The sequence below is a fragment of the Hyaena hyaena genome, unplaced genomic scaffold (assembly GCF_003009895.1).
Source record: "Hyaena hyaena isolate Hyena2069 unplaced genomic scaffold, ASM300989v1 scaffold_76, whole genome shotgun sequence".
Classification (NCBI taxonomy): Eukaryota; Metazoa; Chordata; class Mammalia; order Carnivora; family Hyaenidae; genus Hyaena; species Hyaena hyaena.
The window spans coordinates 3,950,898-3,977,243 of record NW_024080709.1 but is presented as its reverse complement, the minus strand read 5'-3'; the positions used below and the strand labels follow the sequence as shown (position 1 = coordinate 3,977,243).

Genomic DNA, 26,346 nt, shown 5'->3' with positions numbered 1-26,346 from the left:
GAGTAATATGCTACAACTTAAATTGTTTCCCTGTTAGGGGTCTATCATTTTCATCATTTCGAATAACAAAGTTATTTTGAAAGCTTGGGAATCATTCCTCTTTCCCTTCCCTCCCTGGTTCAGGATAAAGTCCCAGGAGTGGCGCTTATCAGGTCAAAGGAAAGAGTGGTTTTATTTATTTATTTTGAGAGAGAACGAGTTAGGGGAGAGACAGAGAGAGAGGAGAGAGAGGGAAAGAGAATACCAAGCAGGCTCCATGCTATTAGTGTGGAGCCTGACATGGGGCTCAATCCCACACACTGTGAGATCATTTGCTGAGCTAAAGTCAAGAGCTACATGCTTAACTGACTGAGCCACCCAAGGGCCCCAGGAATGAATGGTTTTAGAAACAGGTACTAATTCAAACTGCCAGTTACTGAATTTGAGGACTTCGGTTTTGCCCACAGCATCACTACTTCTGGATATTATTACTTAAATACCTACTCTGCAGTGTAATAAAGTTTGAATTGTGGAGCACCTGGGTGGTTCAGTGGGTTGAGTGCCTGCCTTTTGATTTTGGCCCCACGTCATGATCTCGAGGTTAGTGAGTTCAAGCCCCATGTTGGGCTCTGTGCTAACAGCATGAGCCTCCTTGGTATTCTCTCTTTCCCCCTTGCTGACCCTCCCCAGCTCTCTCCCAAAATAAATTTTAAGAAATTTTTTAAGACATTATAATCGTTATTTTCATTTGATTTTGGTTACCAGTAAAAATAAATTTTCTTCTTCCTATTTACTCCTCAGCTATATTTCTCCTCTTTTGTCCACTCTGTCCTTTACCAGATCACTTCACTGAGACTGGGCTTTTTATTTTTATTATTTTTTTTTTTTTTATTTCTAGGAGAGAGAGAGAGAGAGCGTGTGAGCAGGGGAGGGTCAGAGAGAGAGGGAGTCACAGACTGAAACAGGCTCCAGGCTCTGAGCTGGCAGTCAGCACAGAGCCCGACGCGGGGCTCGAACCCACAACTGTGAGATCATGACCTAAGTGAAAGTCGGACGCTTAACCGACTAAGCCACCCAGGCGCCCCGCTAGACTGGGCTTTTTAAAGATTTATCTGGACTTGCCCTTTATGTGTTTGAGGCACAAATATTTATTGGGTTTTTTTTTTGTTTGTTGTTTTAGACACAGAGTGAAAGCAGGGGGAGGGGCAGAGAGAGAAGGAGACACAGAGTCTGAAGCAGGCTCTAGGCTCTGAGCTGTCAGCACAGAGCCTGACGTGGGGCTTGAACCCACGAACCGTGAGATCGTGACTTGAGCCAAAGTTGGACGCTCAACCGACTGAGCCACCCAGGTGCCCCTATTTATCGGTATTTTTAATGGAGTCATTCCCTGTCTCATCCATTTCTTCTTTCAATTCTGTACCTGTGGGTCCACACCCCACCAAACACGCCAAATTGCAAAGTGTTGGTGTTGTCAATTCCATCATGAGAAGGAGAATTGGGGTTCCCTCTTGGGTCAAGGCTGGGGCCCAGCCTATCGCTCTGTTTTCCTGTAAGGTCTTGGCAGACAGAGCGTGGGAGGCAGGTTGGGAACCTTCTGCACTTTCCTGTCTGGACCGGAAATAACTGATCTCTTGAGCAGATCTAGAAACCAAGAGCTTGTGCGGTTACAAACCATGGGCGCCGCAAATTCTGACCTGCTCAGCCCTGCCTGCCGCCCCCGCCCATTCCAGCAATTTGCTTTCCACCGTGAACTGTATCCTTCCTTCCTTCCTCCTCCTCCTGGGCCGAGATTCCCTGCAACAGGGCCCAGCATAGCGCTTCTCACTGCCGTGGTGCATTTCTGATCGTGTGTGACACGGCCTTCTGGGCGTTGGAATGGGGACTAGGAAACCACGAGTACGCACTACATATCTGCATATCTGGTTCGGGACAGGGCTCGTGTTCACTGGACTCTCGAAGTAGACAATATGGTGTCCTTGCAAACCTAGGAGGTGATGAGTGAAGCTGGGCAGCCTTGAGGGTCCAGCGGGCCCAGCCCAGTGCCAGCCTGGCCGGCTGCTGGTCGGATGCCCTCATGTAAATCCCCTGGGCTCTCTGAGCCTCTTCCTTCCATTACGTGGGCTTATGCCTTCCTCACTGAGTTTAAGAAAAGGTCAAGCATCAAAGAGCAGTGCCTGGACGCTGGGGTCTTCCCGTCGTGACCCGTGACAGCCTGCCACCTGCTCAACACGTCAGAGCAGCCTCCCCTTTTCCGTCGAGTGTGTGGGAATGCGCGGGCCTGGCCCCACGCACGCCTTCTTCGGGAAACTCTCAAACCCTCTAGTGTTTCTTCTTCTGAACTTTACTGAGCGCCTGCTGTGTGCTGGGGATTGATGGGTGGGGAGGCCGGGGCAACGGAATCTGGCTTCTGACCTGGTTGGCCCCCTCCTCGCATCTGATGCCTCCCCTTGCTTTGGAATCTGGACCTCAGGGCTCTGTGGGTAGAAGGCTTGAGGGGGCCTCCTGGGGGTGGGCAGATTTCACAGCCACCGCAGCTCCCCTGTCATTCCAGGGGACCATCAGCCCCGTCAATGCGATGGAGGTGTTCTGGGATTGTGCCACGTTTACTTTTCAGCTAAAAATTCAAGGGCCAGGTTTGCCTTCCCAAAGAAAGCCAACAGCTTTGAAGGCCGGATCCTTGGTGCCTGGGTGCCCCTCGCACGGGTCGGGGGATGGGAGGCCTTCTCTAGTGCCCCCTGAAACACTCAGTTCCAGATTCAGGATCTACCCCAAAGCGGGGCTCTGCCACCAGGCTTATGACGAAGGGACTCGAGACCATCCATCCACCTCCAGGAGCCTCGCACGTGTCCCCAACTAGGGCTGGCACAGAGGAGGCCCTGCACCTGGCAGCCAAGCGAGTGAAAACAGTATCTTGGGCAAGAATAGCTGCTGGAGCTCCCTGTGCGGAGGGGGCCCAGGGGGCCAGGCTGTCCCCTGGAAGACCATGCAGATGTCGAGCAAGGTAGAGAATTATCCAGACCAGCTGTGAACTTTATTGTCCCCGGGAATATTCTGATATGATGGACCATGAGCCCCACCCCACCGGATCTGGAGCAAGTGGGATCTGTGAGCCTCCTGGCCCCTCGTGGCCGTGGCTCTGTCCCAGCCAAGAATCTCGGCCCAGCCGAGCAACAGAAGGAGTCTGAAATCTTTGGCAGCCAGGTGCTGGCTCAGGCAAACGCTCCCAGTGTAAAGAGAAGAGAAGGCTGTGCTGTGGGCCCAGAGGACAGGGTCCCCTGCTGGTCTGGAATCCTGTGGAGTCCCTGTCACAACCCCAGCGCTGTGAGGCCCTGGGTGGCCCTCTTTGAAAGGACAGTTCTCCCCTTTGGAGAAGAGCAACAGGTGTGGGTAGGTGGCTCCTTGCACCTGTGAGACAGACAACCAAGGCCTGGCCCCCAGCCCCCACCCCGGGGTTCCCAGCCTGGTGGGGAGGGGTGAACCCCAGCACCCTAGACTTTGGGAGCACGGGGGACTCACCTAACATGAAGCGGGGGTGAGGGGAAGTTCAAGGGGTGAAGCCTGAGCTGACTGATGGGTAGAGAGGTTTCTGGGTCACGAAAACAGCAGGGACATTTGGATGGTTCTAGAATATTCCATGACCTCTGGGTGACTTCACTCTGCTTTCAGAGCCTCACCTGTTGAATCTCCGGCTCACACCAAAGTGTGGGTCCCTTCAGCTGAGGAGGGACAGACTCTCTGCGCCCTCTCTGCGCAAGTTGCCATCAGCCAGTGGGTTTTACAAGTTTTTCTTGTAGATCTCTTATACTTTGTTTCTTTTTCTGGTCTGAGCAGGGTGGGGTTGTGGATACGGGATGCAGTTGAGGCAGGGACTGTGTGGCTTTCCCCGGCTGCTAACTTCAAAGGGCTTCGGATGTGTCAGCCACTGTGATGTTTACAGGCTGGATGGCAACACCTCAGACTGTCCACTTAAGGGAGGGCCCCGCCTCTCTGTCAATTGTTGAAGTTTTTAAAAACCGAGTATCAACATTAAAGAATTCTACTAAACGCCTTTTCAGTCCTCTTGAGATTTTATTTTTGGTTCTGTTCCAGATAGGATATACTTCTAATACTTTGTACTTTCCTGCCACAATGTGTTACACAAACCCACTTGGGAATTCCTGTACGTGCGTGTCGCTTGCTTGTAGGAGTTTGTCTCCTTAAGTGTCTTCATTTTTGTTTAATGTTTATTTTGAGAACAAGCGAGTGCTCACACACGTGTGGGAGGGGCAGAGAGCAAGAGCATCCCACGCAGGCTCTGCACTGTCAGCACAGAGCCCATGGAGATCGTGACCTGAGCCAAAATCAAGTGGGACATTTAACCGACTGAGCAACCCTGTGCCCCAAGTGTGTTCGTGCGTTCTTTCCTTCTTTCTAACTGCAGTGCTTGTAAGTACAGTGTTTACTGTTGTGTCCCCACGTCTAGCATGGAGTACATACTCCGTAAATGTTCCTGAAGAAATTTATAATCGCCACATACCAGTGCAAAGCAAAGCCCTGTTAAGTACATCCACGTTGCTGTGTGGCCATCACCACCTCCACCTCCAGCATTTTTTTTTTCTATCTGCGAAACTGAAACTCTGTCCCCATTAAATGACAGCCCCCCATTCCACCTTCCAGCAGCCCGTGGCAACCACGATTCGACTTTGTCTCGATGCTTCTGACTTAGGTGCTTCCTCGAAGTGGGATCCTACGGTGTTGGTCTCTGTAACTGGCTTCTTGCGCCCGCATCGTGTCCTCGGCGTTCAAGTGCAGCAAATGTCAGGATTTCCTTCCCTTTTAAGGAGAGTGTCTCATCCGTTTGCTCATCCTTTCATCCATCTACAGACATCTGGGTTGTTTCTACCTTTCAGCGACTGCGAGTGATGCTGCTACAAACAACAGATGTACCGCTCTCTGTGGGAGTCGCTACTTTGAGTTATTCTGGGTTTGTACCCCAGGGGTGGGATCACATGGTGATTCTCTGGTTAATTTTCTGAGGAACCATCACAATGTTCTCCATGGTGGCTCTATCATTTCTGCACGTCTCCCAACAGTGCACAAGGGTTCCAATGTGTCCACATCCTCGTGCACACTTACTATTTTTTTTTTAGAGTAGCCATCCAAATGCGTGTGAGGCCATAGGTCTTTGTGCCTTTGATTGACATTGCCCTGACGATGAGTAATACTGTGTATCTTCTCACATGCTTGTCGGCCGCCTGGGTGTATTCTTTGGAGAAATGTCTGTTTAGGTCTTTTGACCATGTTTTTTAACTTTTTGTCATTTATTGTTAGTGATCTCTATACCCAGGTGGGGCTTGAACTCACAACCTCAAGGTCAAGAGTGGCCTGCTCTACCGACTGAGCCGAAGAGGTGCCCGTCCTTTGACCATTTTTAAATTTTTAAAAATTGTCTTTATCTTTGAGAGAAATAGAGGTGTAAGCAGGGGAGGGGCAGAGAGAGAGGGAGACACAGAATCTGAAACAGGCTCCAGGCTCCGAGCTGTCAGCACAGAGCCTGATGCGGGGCTCAAACCCACCAGCCCTGAGATCACAACCTGAGCCGAAGTTGGACCCTTAACCGACTGAGCCTCCAAGCCACCCCTTGATCATTTTTAAATCAAGTTATTATGTTGTTGGTGACTTTGCAGGAGTTCTTTCTACATGCGGGATATTTACCCCTTATCAGGTATAATTGGCAAATATTTTCTCCCATTCTACGTGTTGCCTTTATATTCTGTTGATAGTATCATTTTGTGCACAGTAGTTTTTAATTTTGATGCAGTCCGATTTCCCTGTCTTTAATTGCATGTGCCTTTGGTGCCCTCTCCAATAACCTGGCAGATCCAAGGTCATGAAGCTTTCCCCGTTTTCTGAGGGTTTCCTAGCTTTACTTTTGGTATTTAGGCCTTTGATCCATCTTGAGCTAACGTTTGTATATGGTGTGAGATAAGGGTCCAGTGTCATCCTTCGGGATGTAGACAGCCATTCCCCTCCCACAGTCTGATGTAAAGATGGCACTTTGTCCACTGAATGGTCTTGACACTTTTGTCAAAAACCATTTGACCACATAGACGAGGGTTTACTTCTGGGCTACTTTATTATATTCCATTGGTCTGTACATCTGTCTTTGTGTTAACACCATACTGGTTTTTTTGTTTTGGGTTTTGTTTGTTTGTTTGTTTCAGAGAAAGAGCATGAGCAGGGGAGAGGGAGAGAAAGGGGGCGGAGGACCTGAAGCAGGTTCTGTGCTGACAGCAGCAAACCCAACGTGGGGCTTAAACTCACATATAGTGAGATCATGATCTGAGCTGAAATGGACGCTCAACCGATTTGTACCATACTGTTCTGATTACTGTAGTTTTGTCTTGAAGCCAGGAAGTGAAAGACCACTACCATTGTTCTAGTTCAAGATCGCTTTGGCTATTTGGGGACCCTTGAGATGCTATATGAATTTTATGGTGTAGGGTTTTTTTTTCTGTAAAAAGAGCATTGTGATTTTGATGGGGGTTCCTTTAAATCTGTAGATCATTGAGTAGTATTGACATCTTAATGGTGTTAAGTATTCCAATCCATTAACATGGGATATTTGTACATTTATTTGTATCTTCTTTAATTTCTTTCAGTGACGGTTCAGTTTTCAGTGTACAGGTCTTTTAGCTCCTTGGCTGAGTTTATTTCTAAGTATTTTATTTCTTTTAATACTATCGTAAATGGAATTTTTTAAAATTGCCTTTTCTTACTTTCCTTTGATGTATAGACACATAATTGATTTTTGTGTTGACTTTGTATTCTGCCACTTTGCCAAATTTATTAGTTCTAATAGGATTGTGTGTGTGTGTGTGTGTGTGTATAATCTACAGGGTTTTCTACAGGTACATAGGATATATATAGATAGGTGTGTATGTGTATACACACATATATAGAGGACAGTGATTGTTTCTTCCTTTCCAATTTGGATGTCTTTTATTTCTTTTCCTTGCGTAATTGCTCAGGCTGGCATTTCTATTATTCTATCAAATAGAAGCCAATATAGACATCCCTGTCTCATTACTGATCTCTGAAGAAAAGCTTTCACTCTTGCCCTATTGAATACGTCATCTATGGGGACACCTGGCTGGCTCAGCTGGTTGGGCATCTGATTTCGGCTCAGGTTGTGATCTTGCAGTTTGTGGGTTTGAACCCCACATTGGGCTCTTTGCTGTTGGCATGGAGCCTGCTTCGGATCCTCTGTCTCCCTCTCTCAAATATAAACATTTTAAAAAAATGAATATGTAATCTATGGGCTTTTCCTGTATACCCTTTATTAGTTGAACTAGTTACGTTCCTGCCTCAGTTTGTTGAGTGTTTTTGTTGTGAAAGGGTACTAAATTTTTGTTCAGGGGTTTTCTCTGCATCAACTGAGGTGATCATGTGGATTTTGTCCTTTGTTCTCTTACTGTGGTGGACTGAATAATTTCCCACGTTGACCCATCCTTTCATTTCAGAAATAAATCCCACTTGAATTCTGTTTGCTAGTATTTTTATTTATTTTTGAGGATTTTGTATTTATATTCATCGAGGATATTGGTCTGTAGTTTTTTTTTTTTTTTTTATGTTTATTTTTGAGAGAGAGAAAGAGCGGGAGAGGGACAGAGAGAGAGACACACACAGAATCCAAAGCAGACTCCAGGCTCTGAGCTGTCAGCACAGAACCCAATGTGGGGCTCAAATTCACGAACCTTGAAATCATGACCTGAGCTGAGGCTGGACACTTAATCAACTGAGCTACCCATGTGTCCCTGTAGTTTCTGTTTCTTGAAGTATCTTTTTTTTAAATTTTTTTTTAATGTTTTATTTATTTCTGAGAGAGAGAGAAAGAGCGGGAGCAGGGGAGGGTCAGAGAGAGAGGGGGAGTCACAGACTGAAACAGGCTCCAGGCTCTGAGCTGGCAGTCAGCACAGAGCCCGACGCGGGGCTCGAACCCACGAACCGCGAGATCATGACCTGAGCGAAAGTCGGACGCTCAACCGACTAAGCCACCCAAGTGCCCCTGTTTCTTGAAGTATCTTTATCTGGCTTTGGTATAAAAGTAATGCTGACCTCATAAAATGGATGTGGAGATGTTCCTTTTGCAATTTTTGGAGAATTTGAGGAGGACTACTTTTAATTCTTTAAATGCTTGGTAGAATTCACCAGTGAAGTCATCTGGTCCTGGGCATTTTTTTCTTCTTCTTTGTGAGGAGGTTTTTGAATACCAAGAATATTTCAATATTCTCGCTAGTTATAGATCTGTTCACATTTCTGTTCCTTCATGATTCCATCTCAGCAAATTATATGCTTCTAGGAATTTATTCATTTCATCTGTGTTGAACAGTTTGTCATACAGTTGTTCATGCTCCTAAAGTCCTTCTGATTTTTGTTAAAATTGGTCACAATGTCTTGTATTTCACTTGTGATTTTAGTTGAGTGCTTTTCTTTTTTTAAAGTTAGCCAATCTAGCTAAAGTTTTGTCAGTTTTATTGCTCTTTAAAAAACATTACATTGATTTTCTATTTTTTATTTAATTTACCTCTGCACTAATGTTTGTGATTTCCTCCTGTTAGTTCTGGGTTCAGTTTCGGGTTCAGTTTCATTTTTTTTTCTTTTGGTTCCTTAAGGTATAAAGTTAGTTGTTGATGTGACATCTTTTTTCATTTAAGCATTTATAGGAAAAGAATGTAAATTTCCTTTTTGGCACTGCTTTCTCTAAATCGGATCGTTTTGGTATGTTGCATTTTTATTTTCATGAGTCTCAAGATATTTGCTAATTTGGGGCACCTGGGGGGGCTCAGTCGGTTAACCATCTGACTTTGGCTCATGTTCTGACCTCTCGGTTCGTGGGTTCAAGGCTCACATATGGTGCAAAGCCTGCTCGGGATTCTCTCTCTCAAAATAAACTTAAAAAAATAGATCTATTGGCTAATTTACCTTGTGGTTTCTTTGACCCATTCATTGGTTAAGAGGGTGTTGTTTCATTTTGCACAACTTTTTTTTTCCTATTTTCCACCTATCTTTAGTTGTCGGTTTCTTAGGAATTTTCACCTTGACTGGTAAAACATAGGTGGTGTGATTTCAGTCATGAAGAATGCTTTATGATTTTAGTCGTCAAAAATGCGTTAAGACTCCATGTATTTTGTGGCTTAATAGATGGTCTATCCTGGAGAATGTTCTCTGTGCACTTGAGAAAAATCTATATCCTGCTATTGTTTGGTGGAGTTGTGTGTATGGGTCTGTTTGATCCAGTTCTCTTATGGTGTTCAGATCCTCTACTCCCTTCCTAATCTCTGGTTCCACCCATGGTAGAAAAAGGGTGGATGCGGGGGGGGGGGGGGGGGGGGGGGCTCGGGGGGGTGGAGGCTCTCTCAGTGTAGAGCCTTTTCTCCCTTCCATTCTGCCCATGTTTGCTTCAGATAGTTAGAACCTCTGATGTCCGGTGCATATTCTTAAAATCATTAGATCTTCTTGGTGAATTAATCCTTTCATTGTTAAATGTCCTTTCCCCTCCCTTGTAACAGGTTTCTTTTCTCTTTTTAATTATATGTGTCTGATAGGCACCTAGCCACCCTGCTCTTTTGGTCGTTATCTGTATAGAGCATCTTTTTCTATCCTTCGGCTTTCAACCTCTAAGCGTCCATAGGTCTAAAGTGTGTCTCAGATGGCATCAAGTGATTTACCAGATTTTTCAGCTCCAGAATGTGTTTGGTTCCTTATTACGATTTCTCTCTCTTTGCTGATATTCTCATTTTGCTTAGACATTGTTTTCCTAATTTCATGTGGTTGTCTGCCCACCTTCTCCTGCAGCTGACCGAGCACATTCAAGCCCGAGGCCAGTTTTTCTCGAGAGCTTTCTGGAGGTTTACTGTGTTCCCTCGAATGGGCCCTGCCTCCCTGTTTCTTTGTTATGTCTTGTCACCTTTCGTTGAAACTGGGCGTCTGCAAAGGCATCCACCTCTCCCAGTCTTTGCAGACTGTCCCTGCGCGGGGGAAGACCCTCACCAATCAGACTATGTAAAGGCTCCGGGTTCTCTCAACCTTTTGTGGGAGGGGGGTTGTATCTTCCCTGGGCCTGTGTGTAGGTTTTAATTTCACATCCCCAATATTCACAGTGTCTTTAAAGGTCTTCATTTCCCCAGGAGCCTCACCCCTGCTTCTTCTGAGGGGTCTAGATACAGGATTGAATTCCTCTGCCCAGATCTGCCCCCACCCCCCGCCGGTCTGCAGCCCTCTCTTGGACGCGCACCCATAACTGCTGTCAGCAGCCTCCCCCCACCCCTGCACGCTGCCGTTCCCGCCCTCAGCACCCTGAGCCAGGAGAGACGAAGCCTGTCCCTCCGGCAGCTCCCCAGACAGGACACAGGAAGCACGTTCTACACTTGCTCTTCCCTCCTGAGGGAGGACTCGGTTGGCTTCCTTGAAACTGTCCTGTAACAGGCAGGCGACGACACGAGGGGGCCCCACGGCTCTGCCTTCAGCATGTTCTGGGTCAGGCGGCTGCTGCTGGAGCTCCCACGAAGCTACTTGGGTCCATTTTGTTATGCGTTTGGTGTGTCCTCGGAGGTCCGAGGGTCGTGACTTCCTGTGCTTGTGCCTCACCAGGGTCCCTTCTGTCGTCTGCATTGTCATCAGGATGTTTCCAGGGGCGCCTGGGTGGCCCTGTCAGTTGACCGTCTGACTCTTGATTTTGGCTCAGGTCATGATCCCAGAGACGCGGGATCGAGCCCCGCGTGCCGAGTGTGGCGTCTGCTTGGGATTCTCTCCCCCCCATACTCATAGTCTCTCACTCTCTCTTTAAAAAATTAAAGAGTTGTTTCCAATACATTATTAGATATGTCACCAGAAGGGTTCTGAATTACCTCGATGTCGTTAGTACAGTGTTTTAAATGCCATCCTTGGATCCCAGAGACTGTGGACTTTGGTTTATGAATACATCAGTAGCGTCTGTTTCCAGTGTGAAGCTGGGCTCCCTCCTCTCCAGGCACTGGCCTTGGGGCTTGTTCCTGTCTTTCTTCTTCGTTCACAGGAGTTGGGAAGAGAAGGGTTTCGTCTTCCTGTTCTGGAACAGTTAGGGTAAGTTCTCTCAACCTGCCTCTAACGTGATGTGGGCCTGGTGTTTATTTAGAAATAAGTTTTAACTGTTAACTAGAGACTTGTAGAAGAGTTTCTTCCAATGATTACAGCCTCGGTAATAAGAGTACAATATCCAAACCGAGACACTGACATTGGTACAAGGTGTGTACCTAGTTTTGAGCTCTCCTTGCATGTGTAGATTTGTGTTACTGCCACCATCATCAAATTACACGATTGTTCCACCACGCAAACATCTCCCTCGGGCACCTCATCTTCCTCCATTGGGCCCGACCCCGGCGGCAGCTAACTTGTTCTCCATCATTTCCCCCCACGCAGCATAGGGCTTTTGAGATTCATCCAAGCTGCTGCCTGTACCAGTAGTGTGTTCCTTTTTATTTCTGAGTATATTCCATGGTAGGGAATATACTGTGCACCAAAGGTCAGCACTTTGGGCTGTTTCCAGGTTGGGGCTATTACAAATCATAGTGCTATGAATAATCATGTACAGGCTTTTGTGTGAAACGTAGGTTTTAATTTCTCTGGGATACATATTCAGGGATGCAACTGCTGGATCATATTTTGAGTGTGTTTTTAGCTTTTTTCCCAGAGTCGCTGTACCATTTTATATTTCCCACCAGCACTGTATGAGCTAACTAGTTTCTCTACATTTTTGCCAGCCTTTGGTTTCACTTTTTTTTTTTTTTAAACTGTTTTAATAGATACGTAGTGTTCTCATTTCCCTACTGGCTAGTACTGCTGAATATTTCTTCCTTGTGTCTATTTTCCATGCATATGTCGTCTTAGGTGAAATGTCTCCATGTGTTTTTCTCATTTTCTACTTAGATTTCTTTTCTTACTGTTAGATTTGAGTTATATATTCTAGACAGGCGTCCTTTATCAGATAGGTCGTTGGTAAATATGTTCTGTCTTTCTATTAACAAGGTTTTTCAAAGAACAACAAAAATTAATCTTGAAGAAATCTATTTTTTTTTTCCTTTGGTGTCCTAATGACTTCACTAAGCTTTGCATGTTATCTTTTAGACAACATTTTAGTCTATAGATTCCAGTTGACTTGTATTCAACCTAGGTCTTGAAAGTTATTAGTAACCTGCCCCAAGCTGTTGCGTGACCTCTCAGCCTCTACTGGATCTGCCAGTTTTGGCTTCTTGTTCATACTTAGTTACAGTTTTCCCCCTCTGGATCCCTTCTAGTCATTTCTTCCTGCTTGATTCATTTCTCTTGAATTTCTCCCCTCTGCTTTCCCTAGTTCACACACAGGGTCAGCCAACACTTGCTGCAAAGAATCGAACAGCGAATATTTTGGATTTTGTGGCCAGATCTGCAGTCTGTGTTGCCAATACTCTGCTAGCTAACTGCAGCCCCAAAGTAGCCACAGATGGTGTGTGAATTAATGTGTGTGACTTGCTCTGGCCCTTAAGTGAATGTCCTCTCGTGGGAAAGACATTTGCAGAGAGTTCAGTGCTAACAATCTGTTGCATTTTTTAAACCCCATATCATACGGGAGCCGGGTATAAAATCTAACTCTGTTAAATGCTTTAAGGGTGGAGTCTATCATCTGCCGCCCTTGCTGGTGGGAGATTGGTTGTCTGCTTGGTCCCCAAAAGACCATCTCTTGGCCACGCTGATGGGTCTTAATAGAGGTTTATGGACAGGATGTGGGATGCCTTGTGCTTTCTGAACCTGAGGTGTCAGATTTATGTTTTAAATTTCAGGGAATATTTTTCCTTTCCGGAAATTACTTTTGGAATCACACTTACCATTTTCAGTTTCTTCCATGTAGTCCATCCTCTAAAATTCTAGCATCTGAATGAAGGTCGTAGGTAGTGGGAAGGAGTCTTTGTTTTGATCAGATTCTACTCGGGGCTCTTGGGGACTCTCGATTAGTGGGTTTAGCCACCCTGGTGGGTCACCCTGATAACTACCATGTTCCTCTCCTCTGCCTCCAACAGGAATCTTGCCAGCTTGGTTGAGTAACTACTCCCCCATCCCTGATAGTTCATCTTGGTAATTTTCCATCCGCAGACCCCATCCCTGCTCAGCTCCGTCCCCACTGCTCCCTGTTGTGTTGAGCTGAGTCTGATCTCTCGCCCCTGCAGCCAAACCCCAAGGCGGTGATCCCTGCACCATGGTGCCAGTCCCTGAGTCCAGCCCACCTTACAGCCCTGGTACCAGTGGCAGGAATGATTTCCCCTTGAACAGGGATTCTACTCGCCATGCTTGGTGCAGTGGTTGACTTCCAGCCCCCCGCAGTGGGCTTCAGCCACGGGAATCAGCATCAGGCGGAACATCGATTGACCCAGGGCTTTGCAGACATGGGAGAGCGTGTGCATTACAATCCCTGACCCTCAGATCTGTGCTTGTCTGACCTCCCACAGGGCCCAAGGCCTCCAAGATGACTTGGCTCACACACAGGGTGTCTTTGGGCTTCTTTTTCTCAGTAAGTAACCCTTGGCCCATAACTCGGTTTTTACTCTGAGCTCATGGTAGGACGACTGAGTGCCTTTCTCCCTCACGGGAGCTAAGAGAAAGGAAGGAACTAGTTTTCCTGTTGGGAGGGAAGGCACAGGTCAAGTGGGCAACTTACCACACAGGGGAGGAGGGTCCAGGGGCACGACGCCCCGGGCACACAGGTGGATGGAGGTGGCAGCTAGGTTGCAGGCAGGGTACAGCTCCCGGGTACCTGCAACACAGGTGTCCTGCGTGCACCAGTTGAGGAACAGGGTGGGCTCCACCTGCAATCCAGCACCCAGAGTCAGGGTCCTTGCCCACCGCACTGAGGAGGGGCACAGGCCGCCTTTGGCCTCTGGTCTACCTGCTGCATGGCTTCCGCTGGGGTCCACACCCAGCCTCACACTCACCACCCTGAAGCAGGGTCCCAGGCACAAATGGGGGTCCTAGAAGAAGGCGCGGCAGGTGGGGCTCTGTTCTGGGCACTCTGGGGCTTTCTCCCTGGTCTTACAGTCGCTTCCCACCTGGGCCTGTCTTCTCCCGGGCATGTAGAAAAGGGGCATGGGGTTCCAGAGTGGGGGGCCACCCCCGAGTCTGAGCAGCTGGGTGGAGAGTGGACATGCAGGTGGGCAATCTCTGCCCGCAGCCACAAGCCTGGTGACGGTCAGCCCCCCAGGGGAAGAGGGGCTGGCCCGGCAGCTCACCTGCCAGGCGCGGGCGACGGTGTGGTCCGGGAGCATCGGCTCTTTGGCTGCCTCATTGTCATTGGTACCCAGGAGGCCAGCAGACACGCCTGTGGGGAAAGGGGGACAGGTGAGAGCCTGGCCAGACCCTCCACACGTGACTCCCACACCCCCACCCTGGCTCTAATCCTCCATCAGAGGGAGAGGAGGGAGGGAAGCACTTGGGCCCCTCCCCCTGCCCTACATCGCCATCCTGAGCGGCCCTGGGGCTGCCTGACTAGATCAAGGGGAGCATGTGAGGTCCGCCCGTCCTAGAGAAGGGATGGAATATGCGGTCAGAGAGGCCGGAGCTCACATCCTGGTTCTGTGGCTCCCGGTGGACGGAACGGAGACCAAGTTCCTCAACCTCGGTCACGTCTTCTGTACCACAGACAGCAGCGGGGATTACAGCACCAGAAACAGGCCAGTGGGTGGCACGGAGCAGCATGGCCCCCGTGCTGGGTGTGACCAAGCAGAGAGAGACGGCCTCTGACCTTGGCCTGCTCGCAGGCCTGCTCAGGTTCCGAGCCCCAGGGAGCAGCGTGACGGAGTCCCCAGGCCCCCAGCCTCGCGCAGACCCCGAGTGCACCCCCCCCAAGCAGGGATCCACTGCCCTCAGCCTTGGACATGGACTGTGGGCTCTGTGAGGCCCTCCCCACCAGCCCGGAGGCCACTGCGGGGGGCCCGGACCCACCGTGAAGCCAGGGGCCCAGAGTGAGGCTACAGAGGCCAGCTCGCACATCACACATGATGGAGACGCCGTCCTCACTGGCCATCTGGACCCTGGGGATGTCCCTCCTCATCGTGGCAGGTGGCAGATCGACATGCAGACAGCTCTCCGTCGGCAGGGAGGACCCTACAGCCTGGGGCCAGACACGGGCTGAGGGGGACAGAGGGCAGATGGGGCTGGGACCCAGGGGTGTAGATGGGACAGGAGGCAGGAGAGTGTCCTCCCTCTGGGCCCCCTGCCCACTCCCCCCCCCCCCCCGCAGCTGCATGCTCACCTGTAAGCTCGGAAGAAGACCAGGGAGATGTGGTTGAGCGCCACAGCCACGAGCCCCGAACTGGCGAGAACGTGGTGTGGGCAGAGTCCTGGGCCAGCAGCGGGCCCCGAGGCTCCACCCCTGGCCGGCGAAGGTCACCACGTGCCTGGCCCCGGCCACCTCCGCGTGGTCTGGGAAGAAAGGGTCCCAAGGAAGGTGAAGGGCAGCCCACGTGGGGAGGGGGGTCTGTCCCCACATCCTCTTCCCCCCCCCCGCCCCCCCGATGTCAGCCACCTGTAGCCAGGTGAGCAATAAAAAGCAACAAAGGACTCCTATGTGCACAAACCTGGTGGGGGGGTGGAGAGGGATGGCTAAGAGATACTGGGTGTCTTTTCAGGAAATGAAAATGTTCTAAAATTCACTGTACTGACAGGTGTGTATCCCTGTGAATCTACTCAAAGCCACTGAAATCTCTACTTGAGTGAAATGTGTCTCAATGAAGCTAATGTAAAGTATCATCTTTATAAAACACACACAAACCTATGGCCAAACCCTCTTCCAAGGTGGCCCAGAGAGGGGGACGGTCTGCGCCATCGGGCCACAGCTGCCGCTGGGCAGGGGCAGGGACAGGCGGGCAGCGGGCAGCACACCCCAGGCCTGGCAGCTGCTTGCTCACCCAGCCTCACAGGGCAGTACGAAAGCCCCGTAGTCAGCTCTCTGAGCTGAAGGTCACAGGCCTGCCCAAGGTCACACACAGGGGGACCTCTGAGACCCAGCTGCTGCCAGGCACAGAAAGTGCCCATGAGTCCAGGAAGGCTGGCCCCTGCTCGTGCCCTGAGCCTCAGCCTCCCCACCGTGCGATGACAATCACCCCGTGCCGAGATCCCCCGCACGCCCAGGCCGCGGCTGCCACGCCTGCCCATGGACTTCAGATCAGCCCTGTCCCCCCAAACTGCACACATGCCTGTGACCCACAGCAGGGAGCCACGTTGCCACCGTCCCTCAGGGGAGGGGGAAACCAAGTCCCAGAGCGGCAGGCCACCAGGCCTTGGCCACCCCGGGGCAGGAGCCGGACACAAACGCCCCCCAGGGGCCCTAAGCCCTCACAACCGCATCTGGTGCTGGCACAGCCCGGCTGCAGGCCCTGCCTGACCTAGAGTCTGGGCTCAATTACCGCTTTCCGGAGCAGGGCGGGAGCTGGCCCGTGCCCCACGCTGCTGGGCCCACTTGTGCGTCGGGCCCCAGGCTCGGGCGCTCATGCTTGGGACAGAAGCCTGGCCCTGCTGCCCAGCACGAGGCCAGGACGACCAAGGGAAGCCCTGTACCCTCCGGGCCCCACAGTCCCGCTCTGTCCACCCCTGCAGGGGCCTGCGGCCACATCCCACAAACCAGGGGGGCTTCCTGGGGTGGGGCACGGGACTCACACTCGTGGGGGCTCCCCAGCAGGCGCTGCCTGAGCCGGTAGTACTCAGCCAGCACACTGGTCCCGTTCATGGCACGGAAGGGCAGCGCCAGCTTCTCCACCAGGTAGCTTGTCACCCGGGCCACAGCCAGGGGCTCGTCCCCCACAGGCGGCAGCATCACCAGCAATGAGCAGTTCCTGGAAAGAGCATTGAGGAGGGGGGAGATCCCTGCCAGAGGGAGGGGTCTCTGCGTCCAGAAACAGGGAAGGGGGCAGGAGAGGCTGGGGTGGACATGGCGGCCTCACTGCCAGGCCACCCAGGGCCTTGGGTCAGCTGGGGGCACCTGTGTGTGAACCCCGAGGGATGAGGGGGCCGGCCTCTGGGGCTCCTCAAGAGAGGTGCACAGGGGGCACCAGAAACACGGGAGAAATGGGGGATTAGGGCCCAAGGGGACCCTGGGGATTTCACAGTCACAGGTGGACCCCGAAACTTAGGACGGCAAATGGGGTCAGGTCGACCTCATGGGGACTGTGGGAGCAGAGAGGGCCCAGCACACGCTGGAGTGGGAGGTGGACGAGAACTATTTCACATCCTCCACTTGGGCCAGAGGACTTTGTCCGCCCCCCCCAACCCCCCCGAGACCCTGGGGACCTGAGGTGTGCGGCCAGAGGTAGCCTCAAAGGCCTCCCTACCACCTGCGTCCTTCTTACAGCACAAGCGCCCAGTGGGGACCCTCAGCCGAGACCGCCCCAGAGAGCCCCGACTCGCTACACCGTTCTTCAAGAGAGCGGACACCCCGCCTGCTTTGCAACTTCCCTCCAGCCAGGGCGGTGGGAGCATCACTGGTTCCTAGGAGGGGAAACTGAGGCACAAAGCACTGACTGACCAGAACTGCCCGACTTAGAGCTGCATTCAGGCCCTGTGGCCCTGGGAGAAGGGATTCACTGCCATTCTAAGCCCCCGACAGATGGCGCCCCACCCCTGGCCCATGAGGGGAGGGGATGCAAGCGCCCCGGACCCTGCGCCGGGGCTGTTTCTGCTGCTCCAGGGCTAGTCACCTCTCTGATGATTCCCAAACTGCGGTACGTCCAGCCCAGGCCTCGGGCATCAGCTGCAATGGGCATTTCCGGCGGGAGTCCCCACGGCATCTCAAGGTCAACACGCCCTCAACGGCCCCCTGTCTCCACTCTCGGTGACTAGACTGAATACAGGCCCCCAAAGCCATCCCAGTGCTGGAGACCTAGGACTACGTAACTTACGTGGCCGGACGCACTTAGCAGGTATGACAGGGTTAAGAATTTTTGAGACGGATTATCCAGGGAATAATCCCAAAAAGGCAGGCAGGGGGCTCAGAAGAACGAGAGGGGAGGACACAGGTTGGAGAGGAGGCAGTGCTGGCTTCAGAGCTGGGGGGGCAGCTGCGGGGGGAGGTGAAGGACAGGGTGCTCCCCTCGGGCTCTGCAGCAGGGTCAGCATCCTGCCTGGGGCCCCGCTAAAAAGTGATTCCAGGCTTTGGACCTCCCAACTATAGGAGGATATATCTGTTGTTTGCGCTCTCTCTCTTTAAATATGTGTTTATTTTGCAGCTCGAAGGCGGACCGAGGATCCTAAACCGGTCCTGAGCTCAGCCTGTCAGCACAGAGCCCAACGCGGGGCTCAACCTCAAAAACTGCAAGATCATGACCACAGCACAAGTTGGATGTTCAACCAACTAAGCCACCCAGGCCTCCCGAATCTGTGTCGTTTTAAGCCATCCAACTGGCGCATGGTTTGCTAGAGCAGCCACAGGTCACTAATAAAGCCGCAGTCCGCCTCCACCGGTCCTTCCCCAGCGCTCCACCCGTGGGCTCTCGCTCTTTCCACGGGCAAGGCCAAAACCTCGGGCGCCGGCCGTTTCACCCCCGGCTGCAGCCTTGTTAGCAAACCTACAGCCTTGACCCTAAAACCACATCCAGACTCTGACCACCTCGCGGCCCCTCCACGGCCTCCATGGCCCAGCGGAGCCACGGTCCCATCTCGCCTGGGCAGCCCCAAGAGACAAGCACTTTATTATTTTTGTAAGTGGGACCTCGCGTGAAGCAGGGAGCCCAACGCGGGGCTTGAACTCATGACCCCGAGATGAAGACCTGAGCTGAGACCAAGAGTCGGATGCTCAACCGACGAAGCCACCCGGGTGCCCCTAGACCACCGCCCTTTACTGGGCTGCACACCTCTATCCACGCCACCCCCCTGCCCTCCTCTTCAGTCTCACAACCAGGGCCGGAGGGATCTTATGAAGGGGACACAGGCCATGTCTTTCCTCAGCTCAAAATCTTGTGTGTGCTCCCGTCTCAGAGGAGAAGCCCAAGTCCTCACAAAGGCCCCAGGCCACGTGGATCCCTGTCACCTCGTGGGCTCTTACACCCTCTGCACCAGCCCCTCTGGCTTCCTCCAATTCCTCCAGCACAGCGGAGGCACATTCCCACCTCCGGGCCTTTGCACCAATCGTGCCCTCTGCCCGGAACTCTTCCCATGGTGTCCACAAGGCTCGCTTCCAGCCCGTGTCCAAATGCTACCTTGTCCTCAAAGCAGACCGTTTGAGGCACCGCCTCAAACGCACCCCAACCCGCTCATCCCGCCCTTTTTTTCCTCAAGCATTTACCACCTCACACACCCAATCAGAGGCTCTGAAACCAGGGGTCAGGGGCCAGATGCAACCTGGGTCCGGTTTTCAAACAGCCTGCAAGCTAAGAAGGGCTTTTATGGTTTTACAGGATTCTTGAAAAACAAAGACTAAGGGAGAGAGCATCTGGCCCACAGGCCTGAACCTTTTACTCTGGGGCCCTTTATAGGAAAGGTCTGCTGACCCCTGGTGTAGAAAAATCTAGTCATCTGCTCAGGGACGGTCCCAGGGGGTGGACTGTGGAGGGATCGGTTGAGTCCCGTGTTTTATCTACAGAACCTAAAACAGCTCCTGCTCAAAGGGATCCTAAAACATCTATGGGATGAAGTAGTAGCCCATCTCCCCGTCTGTAAAATGGACACTGCAGATCCATCTCGGGGGCAGCCCAGGGTGTTTGAGCCCAGTGTCCCACCTCGGGCAGGAAGGCAGGGATGGACGGATGGATGCCTGGTGGCCACTGTCCACGTTTCCCTCCGGCCGGACACATCCTGAGAAGCCATGGCAGACACCCGGCCCCGCAGGGCGAGCCGCGGAGCCTCGGGGCTGAGGACCCAGGAGCAGGAAGGCAGAGCTCAGCGCGGAGCCGGGCCCTGGTAGCCCCGGGCCCAGGGAGGGAAAAGGCCATGCCCACCCCTGCCCCACAGCACCAGGGGCACCGGGACCCCCGCGTGGTTCACAATCCCTACTGAGTGCACAAGGTACCTCTTAAATCCACACCTGGGGGCCTCAGAGGCCAGTGGCACCTGCCATCCCCATGGCTTAAAAAGTCCCGGTGCCAGGCCTCACACCCGGAGACCTAACTGACCCTGGTGGCCCCAGGGCCTTGGCATTCTGGGAACATCCAGTGTCCAGGTGTTTCCACCTGCAGGCCGTGTTTCCCGTAATTGCCTGAGAACCACACCAAATGTCTCCCCAGGATCAAGGAGACACTGTGGGGAGCCCGTGGCCGAAAATGTGGTCAGCGAGCAGTCGATCCCGACCCTTGGAGGCACCCAGTTAGAGCGAGGGCCAGATGCTGGGGCAGGGGAGGAACCGCTTTGTCTCAGGGTTAGGGACAGGCCGGAGGGTCCCATCCCCAGGGACTCTCTGGTCCCCATGGTGGTGCCAGTCTGCAGTTCTGGTAACTGCCACTAGGTGGCAGGGCCGTCTGGGCGGTGGTGGCCTCGCCAGAGAAAGCGCACCCTCCCCCGGGGCTGGGCAGCCCTGACCTGGCCACCCACCTCCAGCTCCCCCGAGAAGTCTGGTGCCCGAGGCCTGCTGTGGTGGCGGAGGGTCAGGCCGTGGTCTGGGTCCGGGGCAAGGCCCAGCTGACGGCGGGCACGCATCAGGGGCTCACCATGGCCCAGGGTGTGCTCCCCAGAGAGCCTGGGATGAGAGGGTGGGTGTTAGCAGGCAGGGGGGCAGAGGTGCAGGAGCTTCCTCTCCCCGCCATGCCTGGTCCCGACCACCTGAGCTGTCGCAGTAGCCTGCTGGGTCTCCCTTCCTCCAGTTCAGCCCCAGCCCACAGTCCCTCCCCCACTTGGTAGCCAGGCCTACTTTAAATATGCAAATCAGTCATTAGCCCCTTGCTCAAAATTATCTGCCTCCCCCACTGTACTGAGAAGAGAAGCTGGTCTCCTTGGCCTGGCCCATGGGTCACCATTATCTTCTTGACCTTGCCTCCTTGCTCTCTAAGGGCCGCCCTATGTTCCTCAAATAACCTAAGCTTATCCGGCCACAGGGCCTTTGCACTGGCTGTTCCCTGTGCAGAGTTTCCACAGTGTCAGTGACAGTACAATCCTGTGTCCTCTCTCCCTGCTTCCTTCCTTCAAAGCATTCACCATGCCTGAGTACTTATCATGCCTCTTGTTTAACTTTTCCATCCACTGGCATGTGAGTTCCAGGGGGTAGGGCACCCACTCTGTCCCTTTCAGCATCCTGTCCCTTCACCTAGAATGGGGCCTTGAGTAAAACCCACAAATATGCTCTCTGACTGAATGGATGAATGGGGTTGGCAAACTGGCTCAAGGGCCAAAGTTGACTTCCGCTTGTTCTTGTAAATAAATTTGTCCCGGAACATGGCCACACCCTTTTGTTTACATATATTTTATGAGAACACAGTTGAGTAATTATACCAGAGACCATATGGCTTAAAAAGCTAAAATGTTTGCTATCTGGCCCTTTATGAAAAATCTGACCCTGGGATGGATGGGAATATGGATGGATGGATAGACGGACAGGAGGATAGGCAGGTGGGGAGGGGGTGGATGGGTTGCTGGGTAGGTGGCTGAGTGTGTGGGTAGACGGATGGGTGGATTCATGGATTGGGGGGGAGGATGGATGGATGGATGGATGGATGGGTAGGTGGGAGGGTGGGTGGGTGGACGGACAGACGGGTAGGTGAGTAGGTGGATGGATGGATGGATGGATGGATGGGAGGAAGGACTGATCAGCCCAGGAAGAAGGGTAGGGGAAAGGGGTCCCAACGCCTTACCTCTAACAGCGATGAGGCTAAAAGCAGCTCCCATTTATGTGTCAAGCATCTTCCTGTGTCGCGTCTCTTAAGCCTCAGTCACCCTACACGCTGGAACCTATTGCTGCGTCTGCTCCTCAGGTGAAACACTGGACACTGAAAGCATGGCCCTGCCTACGGTCAGCCCGCCGACAAGCAGCTGACGCTGGCACCCAGCTCCCTCACACGCCCCCCCACCCCCGCGCTCTGCGGATGCGGTCATCTCTGCTCACCCCCCTCCACGGGCCCCTGGGCCCCTTCCCTGGGCCAGACTCACCCTGGGCAGGCCACAGAGCCCCAGGCGCAGGGAACGGTGCAGCTGGTGCGGGTGGCGGTCTCCAGCTCCCCCCGGAAGCTCTGGGTGGGGCGGGGGGCAGGGAGGATGCGCTCTAGCCTGGCCTCTACGAGCATCCTGTCGGGCTGGGACGGCCGGTGTCTCTGCGACGAGAGGGCACGTGAGGCAGGGGCTCATCCGTGAGAGGAGGGAACGGCCACGGCCAGCTGCAGACGGGAGACCTCACAGGGGGAGCGGGTGCGGAAGTCACCCTTAGCGCCCGGGCCGGCCACAGCAGACACTCGTACTCTGGGCAGGATGTCTGCTGGAGGCGCCAACGGGGCCGGGCCTGGGGGTCTCAGAACCCGGGGGCAAGACCCTGCAAGGATCAAGGTTGGCTTTCAGGGCTAGGTGTCCCCATTTCTCCACAGCCCAGTCCCCACCTCAGCTGCACAGTGATGCCAAGAAGACCCTGACCCAGACGCCTCCAGGAACCTGAACTACTCCGCTGTCCCCCCCAAAAGCCCACTGCACACCAAGGCTCACCGTGCAGACATGGGCTACTCATGGTCCCGCAGCATGGCTAGCACTTGCACCCAGGACCGCGTGGCTTCAGAGACCAGCGCCTTCTACAGCACAAGGGGCCGCCCTGGGGTTTACCTGCCTGGGACCCGGCTTTCCTGGCCTGGCCTCGGAGGTCAGGTTCTGCCGCACCCGGCGGCCGGCCCAGGACTGATGGAGCCGCTCACTGAACGCGGCCAGGGTCTGTGTTAAGGCCCCACAGGCCCCGAGGGCGCCCAAGCCCCAGGAGTTCCGGAACTGACTGGAGATGGAGTGTGGAACCCCGGGCCAGCACAGGGACCCCGAGTTAGGAAACGCAGTCCCGCCAGCGCCTGCCTGCCCCAGCGAGGCGGCCAGGCAGCCGTCCCCGATTGAATCGTACCCCGAGGACCTGCCGGTCAAGGCCAGGTGCAAGGTCACGGGCTGCCCTCTGTCCGGGACCAGCTGCACCTGCGTGGAGATGGAGGCTGGTGAGGGGGTGGGTGGGGCAGAGAAGAGGCTGATGGTCCCCGCCTGTGTGTGCCCTGCAGGTCAGGGCGGAGTGATGTGGGGGTAGAGTGGGGAGGGTGGCCCCCTGCCCACCACTGGAGGCAAAGTCCCTGTCCCTGCCCAGTCTGCAAGCGCTCCACTCCGAGCCACGCCCTACGCCCCGAGCCACGCCCTACGCCCCGAGCCACGCCCTACGCCCCGAGCCACGCCCTACGCCCCGAGCCACGCCCTGCGTTCTGAGCCACGCCCTGCGCCCCCGAGCCACGCCCTACGCCCCGAGCCACGCCCTACGCCCCGAGCCACGCCCTATGCCCCGAGCCACGCCCTGCGTTCTGAGCCCCCCCCCCCCCCCCCCCCCCCCCGTTCAACCTCCCAGAATGCTATTCCTCCAGCTTGCCACAGGGTGGCTCCCTCTCACTTGTGAGTCCTCAGCTGACCAGACACTTCCTCCAGGAGCCCCTCACTGACCACTCCATCTAATTACTCTCAATCTCAGGCACCTCCCTGCTTTCTTCACGGTGCTTATGACAACTCTTTTAATTTTTCCTCAGTCATTTGCTTGAATTTTAGACAGCATCTTTGGCCTGGCACACAATGGCTACTGTCTGCACACACTGGTCTACAGTCTTCCATTTCACAGCTGAAGAAACTGAGGCTCAGAGAGGGTCCACGAGCTGCCCAAGGCCACCCATTGGGTTGAGGAGTCCATCTGCCCTTGCCCATACCCCTGAAGTTTCTGACCAAAGGGGTGTATAAATGATGACTTAGACCTGCTTGTAAGCTCTTCAAAATGCACGACTGTGCACCTCACACTTCACTTCCTGATATGCAGTAGGTGCTTAATAAGGTACTGACAAAGGAATGAATGAACAAAGGACCGCTTGGGGTCCCAAATTTCTGGAATCCATGATTCTAGAGGACTCCATCACAATGACAGACAAGCAGAACCTTCTCCCCCTCCCCCCCACTCCACGCCTGGGGCTCAGCCCTGCAGCTTACCAACCTCACCAACCCCTAACACCCTCACCGCAGGCACCGCAGGCACCGCAGATGCTCCCCGCTCACCTGGCGGCTCTGTGTGCTACCCCTGCCCTCAGCAAGGCCACTGGCCTCCAGGCAGGACCAGGAGAGGTTGAAGGGGTGAGCCAGGGCCAGGCGGGGGGCCAGCCTGTCCTTCCCCAACTGCAGGGAGGAGGAGACCAGCACCTGGGGAGGGGGACAGGCTGAGCCGGAGGCCTCGCCCAGAAGGGCATTCCCCTCCCTACCCCGTACAGACCACCTTCTCCAAGTCCAAGAGCATGAGAGCAGCTGGTTCTGAGCACCAAACTCCCAGGCCTGCGGGGGAGCCCCGGAGAGATTCAGCCCATTCTGCAGAGAACAAAGTTGAGGCTTGCGGAGGAGGAGGCAGGGACAGTGTAGGATGGAGATGGAGCTGAGGATGGTGATGAGGACACAGGCATCAAGGGGTTAGAACGGCAGTCCTGCCTTCCACGAGCTGTGTGACTCCAGGCAAGTCACTGTACCTCTCTGAGCTTCAGTGGCATCTCTGAAAGCGGGGCTGCCATACCGGCACATGATAAGCCTTCACCAGGCGCTGCCCACTGGTGTTCCTGGTGTTGCTCAGGCTGTGCTGGAACCCAGAGGCCACTCCCTGCCCCGTGCCTTCCCCACAGTCCCATGGGGCCTGCAACCATGGGCAGGCCTGGGCCCCGAGTCCCTGCTCGGGCTACAGGCAGAGTAGACTTCCCGGGGTCTCCGTCCAGCCCGGACACCCACCTGGTCCTTGCCGTCCCAGCCCATGGCCAGGCGGTCCTGGCGTGCACGTCGTGAATGCTCGGAGGTCAGGCTGAGGCGGCAGTGTCGCGGCACGGGGAGGCGCAGCAGGTGCGTGAGCCCCACTGGGCAGGGGTGCGGGGGGGGCGGGCGGAGAGGGCCCAGGGGACCTTAGCAGACACGGCGACCACCTCGAGCAAGGTTGCCGCCAGGAGGGCCACGTGCCCGGGTAATCCACACAACGTTCAGAAGCTGCACCTTACTGGGTCACCAGGCCCCTCAAGCCACCCCTTCGCCATCCCTGGGAGATCCCCAAATCTCTCGAGACTCTGCCCTCGTGCATCGAGAGATGGAATCTGTTCCCCCTGCCCTTGAACCTTGCGACTTATTAATACGATTTGGGGAAGGTGATGCTGTCACATCCCAGCCCAGGCTCTGAGAGGCCTCGGCTCTGTCTGGCCCCCTGGGAGCCCCTCCCTGGCGCCATGGCAGCCAGCCCGCCCCCCAAAGAGTTGGAGAGCCCAGCCAAGGTCAGCAGCGGCCCGTCCCCAACCTGATGCTTACTGGTGCAAGCCACTGCATGGGGGGACAGCTGTCACTCAGCAAAAGCTGCCTGGTCCACCTCCCACCCCACATCCTGACACTCCCGGGTTACCCAGCCTGTGGTCATTCCGTCCTGGGGTGGGACACGGGGCTGTCCCCATAGCTGCGGCTGCACACCGGGCAGCCTCCTTGCCCAAGATGGTCCTCCCTCACCCTCTATGCCGGGTCTATCTGTCCTGACCTCTTGCAGGCCTTGACCCCTGCTTGTGAGACCGTGGGTGGGTCCCGCCTTCTGAGGTCCCTGGGAGGGGCCATCTGAGACTCCGCGGTAGGGGCTGGCCACCTTGGGGACCTCTGAACTCTCTGGAAGGGTGCCCCCTGTTCCCATACGGGCTCCTGGGAGCTGTGCTCGGAGACGGTGCCGCTAGCTGCTTAGCCCTGACCACATTCGTGCGCCCTGCGCTCACAGCCCCGGCCCTCCTTCCTCTCCGACCCTCAGAGCAGGTCCTCAGGCTGCCCGGCTCACCCCTGCACGCACCCCTGCACCCTCGTGTGCACACACGCACGCTGCCTCGGCGTACTGAGGGTCTACGCATTTCTTCTGCCTGGCAGGGCACACGTGGGGCGGCTGTGACCCGGGGGGGCCATCAGACCACCCAGCAGGCCGCGCCCCCGGGACCGGGGTCTGCACTCTGTCTCCCGCTCAGCTGGCGGGCAGATCGGGCTCTGCTCTATGTAAACGGACGGTCTGCGTGGCCCCACAGCCCCTTCCGGGGGGGCTGTTTCCTGGAGGACCTCGGGGGACCCAGGGGCCGTCGGTGGGGCTGCTGTGGGACAGCACTTACCCGCCCGCCCGCGCCAACCGCCCCCCAGCAATGCTCAGGGCTGCCCCTC

The 26,346-nt window shown here is 54.3% G+C and overlaps 1 protein-coding gene across 1 annotated transcript in view; it reads right to left on the bottom strand.

Moving 5' to 3' along the window:
* Nucleotides 1-13,307: 13,307 nt before the first annotated feature.
* LOC120232709 overlaps nt 13,308-26,346 on the bottom strand; it is a 103,963-nt gene continuing 90,924 nt past the window's right edge. Inside the window, 13 exon segments of the mRNA XM_039233574.1 lie at nt 13,308-13,405; nt 13,688-13,835; nt 14,076-14,153; nt 14,256-14,344; nt 14,968-15,136; nt 15,278-15,447; nt 16,681-16,906; nt 20,542-20,686; nt 22,090-22,250; nt 22,777-22,909; nt 22,988-23,097; nt 24,202-24,342; nt 24,913-25,034. Of these exon segments, the coding sequence (XP_039089505.1) occupies nt 13,308-13,405; nt 13,688-13,835; nt 14,076-14,153; nt 14,256-14,344; nt 14,968-15,136; nt 15,278-15,447; nt 16,681-16,906; nt 20,542-20,686; nt 22,090-22,250; nt 22,777-22,909; nt 22,988-23,097; nt 24,202-24,342; nt 24,913-25,034 (1,790 nt within the window).